At 40.7% G+C, this 6,000-nt stretch overlaps 1 protein-coding gene across 1 annotated transcript in view; it reads right to left on the minus strand.

Moving 5' to 3' along the window:
- Positions 1 to 5,330, minus strand: part of tspoap1 (TSPO associated protein 1) — a 39,149-nt gene extending 33,819 nt beyond the window's left edge. The window contains exons 1-2 of the mRNA XM_025065570.1: positions 4,861 to 5,330; positions 2,960 to 3,891 (exon numbers count right to left, since the gene is read on the minus strand). Of these exons, the coding sequence (XP_024921338.1) occupies positions 2,960 to 3,739 (780 nt within the window). The 5' untranslated portion in view covers positions 3,740 to 3,891; positions 4,861 to 5,330. The remainder of the gene's footprint in view (positions 1 to 2,959; positions 3,892 to 4,860) is intronic.
- Between the last annotated feature and the right edge of the window lie 670 nt (positions 5,331 to 6,000).

Consider the following 6,000-nt stretch of genomic DNA (forward strand, 5'->3'; position numbering starts at 1 on the left):
TTAATAGAACATCATGACTATTACAGAGCATGATTGACACAGCACCACATACAGGCCTGGCATATGTACCGCAGAGTTGTATTTTACATCACGGTTTAGACAGATCTTGTTTGCGTCCAATCCATGTAAACAGAGGCTACTGTAGTCACATAATATAGTACTGTCACTGTGTAAACATGGCCTTAGTCTAACTTTAATATAGACAGGCAGCAGCAGCAGAAAATGCTAGTGGACATTTAATTATGGTCAAATAACTAAGTGACTGTTAATATATGCCTTTAAAACAATACACTGCCATGCCAACAACCTCGAAAGGAGACTCTGAAGACGACATTCAAGACATTGCACACTCACCTTGCGTATCCTTTCCACTTCAAAACCATTGAGGTTTGCATAGAGCGAATGGTGCCGCTTTCCTAACAGTGATGTTGAAGTGACATCCGCCTTGGTTGACACTGTGTTGTCTAGGAATGCATGTTGGGTTATTGCCTGCTCCTCTGATCTTCTAAACTCCTGTTTCTGTTCTTTTGGCACCTCCACCTTTTCATGGCTCTCCATCTGTGTGTGTGTGGATGCAGGCTCTGGCTGCTCAGGCCAAGTGCCCAGGTCATACATTACTTCACGTCAGACGTATCGAAGATTGAATCAATATGACAAAATGAGGTGCCCTGCCAAAACCAAGCCATTGCAGACTCTTCATTTGCTGTAGAAGTACAACACAAATCCTCCTGTATGTCTTGATAAAGCACCTGACAATTCCAACTCTCCATCAGTTCATATGCAGACCTGTTTCTTCATAGCTCAGGTGAAGTGTCTTAAAACAAAAAGGACTCTTCCGGCCATGGCTATCAGCAAGGATGTGCAAAGTTCGTCCCTTAGGAAGTCAATGGTAAACTGACGGAAATCTGCTAATCAATGGTTAGGTATCCTATACATGAACTGTTACACTAAAATGATCTGTGCCACAATAAAGTCCAAACCAGTTAAATATAAAATCATACGATGCAGAGTCAATTTATCATCTATTCACTGACAATGAGGACGTTTGGCATCACAGGGAACTTGCATACTGTTAGCTTTGACATCTTCATCATCTTGTCTACAATGTTTGGCGTTCTCTTGCTCGCACTTATCCGGGTGTCCTGGTGACTACACTGACATACGTTGCTTCATCGTCCCTTACCATTTGGGTGTCTGCGATTGTTTTCATAGGTGCTTGTCCAGAGATTCAAAAATAGCCACTGTTCCAGTTTTTACACTACATTAATCCTCAAAAAGCAGACATGGGCCTGACTGAAGCAGCAAGCCAGCAGAGATGCAGAATGCAGATGAAAATACATGCTGTAACTCACAGGTTTTCACTCCAGCTACAATTCAGTCAGTAAAGCTGTGATGTGAGCGGTGCAGTGAGCCTGGCCGCGAGACCCTTTTTTAAATGAGGCAGCTGCCTCGTCAAAGGCGGTGTCCTCCAGAAGCTAAAATACACGAACAAGCTGCTTAATCCCATCTCAGTTACACGGCAATAAAGGTGAAGAAGGACGATGAAAAGAGAAATGTGTGTGTGTGTGTGTGTAAGACAGAAAGTGTCGCTCAGAGGAGGGGGCAGGGAGAAGTGCTCAAGTCGTCCTATCACAAAAAAGCAGGCTTTCAGACGGGCCCAATCATGACCACGACCAGATCTCGTTTCCATGGTGATGACGCTGGAATGATGTTGGCTGCCTATTGATTGTGGAGGAGGCTGTCCATACACTGCAACGCAGGCAGGAGGCTGCAGGAGGCACAAGTGTGTCCAGGCCAGGCCACTTGTCATGTTTTACAACAGCTGTCCACTATTAAAAACAAACTATGTCTTAAATGTCCTTTATAGTGTTAATAATTATTTAAATAACTCCTCAAATGTGTCTAATGAGCCAATAAATATAAATCGGTTTTACAACTTAGCAACGGTTACTTAAGCCTTATTGTTATATGCTTATATAAAGAGAACCGGTTTCTGGCATTTTTCTTTAACTCAAGGATAACAATCCCACTTTTTTTTACCTAATAGTTACAGCATTCAACCATTAAAACAATATTTTCTTAATTTAAAATATCAATAAAATATTATATAAAATACAAAAAAAGATTTTAATAATTTTTCCCCTCTGAGTCACATGGCAGGAATATAAAATAATGAGGGCTGTCAAATAGCTACTTACATGGACTCTAACAAAAACCTTTGAACAATGGTAGTAAACCTGCTCCCACCATCCATATTACATGTGAAGACAATGTACCTCAGATGTCATTGGCTTGAAAAGGCATCCGTTATGTCTCATGTTAATTCTCAATACACATACACACATTCTTGGTCACCCTGAATCGACCTCTATATTTTAGACACTGCACAAGAATGGGACAGTTCATTAGTTAATAGAAAATTCATTCATAAGCCTCAGATATGAAACTGAAAAAGGCAAATAAGGCCAGGAGTGCTGGGAAGATGCACAGATTTAAATAAGGCTTCTGTTGTTGTTTACAGGATATGCATATTTAAACAGCCTCTTCATACTCAGAGTCTGTTAATTACAGGTTCTTAAGAAAGACTAAGATGTGTTCAACATACTAACTCATTGCAGTGTTAGTCACCCCCTAACTTTATTTACTTTCACACAAGCATATTCATTGGCTAAATGGCTAAAGGGGTGGCAGAGTGATTGACGGTTATTATTGACTTACTAAGTGCTAGTGGTCACCAAATCGAACAAGAAGAGCTCATTAGGTTTATGTTATGTTGCACGTCTGTTTGACGGAGTAGAATGAGTCATATTCATTGGCCAACATTAACCATTATAATCAATTAGTTTTGGATTGTCAACTACAATGGGCAGCATGGCCCAATAGTATAGTGCAACATAGTTTATCAAATTAATTCCACAACAGTGAGAAACATAAAATCATCAGATGTGATGTAGCTTACCTCCATGTTTATGTTCAAGCATTTAGAGGGCGTGGACTCTCCTGTTCTTGGGGCACCACAGGGGGGATGGTCACTGCGGCCTGCATTGAGAGTGTCGCAATTTTTCAGCAAGCTGCACTGACAGGTGTCCAGGGCTGTAGCATTGGCACTGGGGTCAGCTGCACACAAACCCCTGCCTGAAGTCCGCCCCGATGAACGGGAGGCACTGTGGCAGGAGTTCACACCGTCTTTCTGAGCAGGCTTTTTAGAGAGACTTTTTAAATTATAGCTGGGATGAACAGCTCTCTGTCTTCCCTGCAACTGCTTTCTGTGACGCTGTAGCAGGTGGCAGAGAAGGATAGCTTTTTCCCGCTCAGATTCCTGTCGGTGATGGAGTTTAAAGACAGCATCTATCTCCTCATACAGCGTCAGCAGCAGTAGCTCCAGATTTATATGTGTGTGTCTGCTGCAAGAACAGGAGGCTTCCTTCCCTGTGGACACAGACGTGCTGTACTGCCCAGTGTCTTTTACATTTATATCTCTGGCAAGTCTGTCAAAGTACACGTTCTTTTGGTGCCCACGTCTTGCCACCAGCTCCCTCACAGCTTTCTGGAGGTTGCTTTCTGCTTTTTCCCGTAGATGCCTGAGCTCCACATACAGGTGTCTGTGGCTCCATTGGGTTTGACTTTTTCCCACCTCCAAATCAGCGTGAATCCTCTCAAGCTCTAGTCCATGGTTGGTCTGGCTCTGGAATGATGTCTTGGACAACAGTGCCAGACGGTTATCCTTGTTTTGTCTCATGATTCCTCATTCACAGCACAACATGCAGTTTGAAGACACGCTTAAAGAGCACCATGCATCTGAAGTAAGAGGAAGAGCAGCCGGATGACGATGGGTTAATCACTGACATGCAGCATGCACGGATCACAGCGGCTATCACATCACACTGGCCACTGGATTGAGAAAGCAGAAGATTTCAAAAAGCCAAGGTTTTATGGATCAACCTTTCCAAAAGACAGAGACAATTATAAGAGTACACTTAACTTTAGTCAAGATATTTTTTAAACTTTAAAATACATATTCGGAGGTAATGCATTTTATTGATAAAGGTCAGAAAGAGAAAGATTAAAAAATACTCACATAACATAACAATACACTAACTAACTGCTCACCAATCTTTAATATAACAATACAGCATATAACTTGAAGATACCCATGCTCGTGTACGTGTGGGAATCTTTCTTTCCATTAAAGGGATAATTTAAAGAAATCCTCGAATTAGCAGCAAAATTTGATCTCCTGTCAACCAGCAAAATGTTTTTACAATGTAAGAACAGCTGAGGCAAGTTCTAGTAAACAGCAATCTTCAGAAAGGTCCAGGGTAACTTACTTACTAAATAACATAACACCTTTTTTAAAATATAATTCTTTTTAAAATCTTCCTGAGAACTAATAGTTTTAATTGAAAGTTCTTGCTGTGTTGCTATACAGTAAACCTTCGTTTGTCCTCAAATGGTTTTCCATAAAACTGTTTTACAGTTGTCAAAGGATGCAACAGGTCACAGGCAGGAAATAACACTCCACAGTTAGCTCTTTATTGTAGCAGTTTTAACAGCTCGTACATGCAACGGGATGCGGTTCATGTTACAGAATTTTGTCGAAGTGGATAACTATTTCTTTAGCATACGTGAATTAATGTTGGTGCCACTAAACGTAACCTCGCCTTGTGATTAAAACGATTCCTGGCTAACTAATCACCACTTATTAGCCAGCGTTAGCTTTACAAGAAGTTATCGTGGTCAAACTTGCATCAATTTCATGTCTTGTTCAGCTCACACCAGTGTTACATGTAACGTTTTATATTAATGAAGCCCTGGTTTTATTAACTCAGCTACGGCTGTGCATAGTATATTACTACTTACCACGGACACAGCTAATGCGTGTTGGTCCAAGGAACCATGCAGCCACTTTGTTTATGTGTCAGCCTACGGCGTCCTCCTCAAGCACAAGCTGTGTCCGGCAGTCCAGGAGCAGCGATGCCTTTACTAGCTCTGCGCTTCAAGTGATAACAAAAAAGACAACGAACGTACTTTTATATACACCCTTGTTGCCATATCTTTGTAGTTATATTTTTATACAAAAGTAACCGTAAAGGTAATTCAGGAACGTATTGTTGGAATTATTCTACACATTCATCTATTTGTGTGCGTGTTTATCAATATTTTTAAGTCACCGATAGTCTATGAAGGCAACATAATAGCTGAGTTCGGCCACAATTGTATCAAATGTGCGTCCTCTAGTGGCAAAAGAAAAGAAATGCTTCTATGGCTGCTGATTTATATCATAGAACTGGTCACTTATTTAGAGAATATTTAGAGAATAGAAACAGACTGTAAGATATATACTGTTTGGTGTGTCTCTCACCTCGACTCTGGTGAAACAAAGATGCCGTAAATGTTTCAGAGCGTGGTCGAATTGCATTGTTCATCTTAATCCCTCTATTTATGTGTTTAGTCAACACATGGAGGCTTAATTCCACAGAAAAACCTATGGCATTCCAGTTATCTATTGTTGAACATTTCTGTTCTCGTTTCCAGGAAGGTCAGATATATATTGTGTATCGCTCTTGAATATTCTGTGCATTTTTGGTCCATTGATAATATACTAATATCTTTTCCAGTGGTCTGTGTTCATTTATGAATTTCAGGGGGACAGAGAGAGAAACAAGAGAGAGCAAAGAGATTTAACATACCGCTCTTATCACTGTGTCCTTGAACACTCCCACTTTGACTGCCGTCTCTTATGTCCGTGTGTGGCACTCTGCTGGACAGGTGCTGGAGCTGGAGTTGTTGGCTGCTGCTGCTTAGAAGTTACACATTTTCTCCCTGACAGTGGGTTTTACCTCTACAGTAGTTTTATTATTATGAGGGCAAATCTCTAAATATTCTTTGTACAACAAATTTTAATTTCCTCTGAGCTACAGGACAAACCCAGTCTGTTCTGTTTCTACTCCATGGATTGGTTAGTCTTGACTGACTTAAATAGTTATAATAATAATAAAA

Source organism: Cynoglossus semilaevis, chromosome 19 (genome assembly GCF_000523025.1).
Source record: "Cynoglossus semilaevis isolate Cse_v1.0 chromosome 19, Cse_v1.0, whole genome shotgun sequence".
Taxonomy (NCBI): Eukaryota; Metazoa; Chordata; class Actinopteri; order Pleuronectiformes; family Cynoglossidae; genus Cynoglossus; species Cynoglossus semilaevis.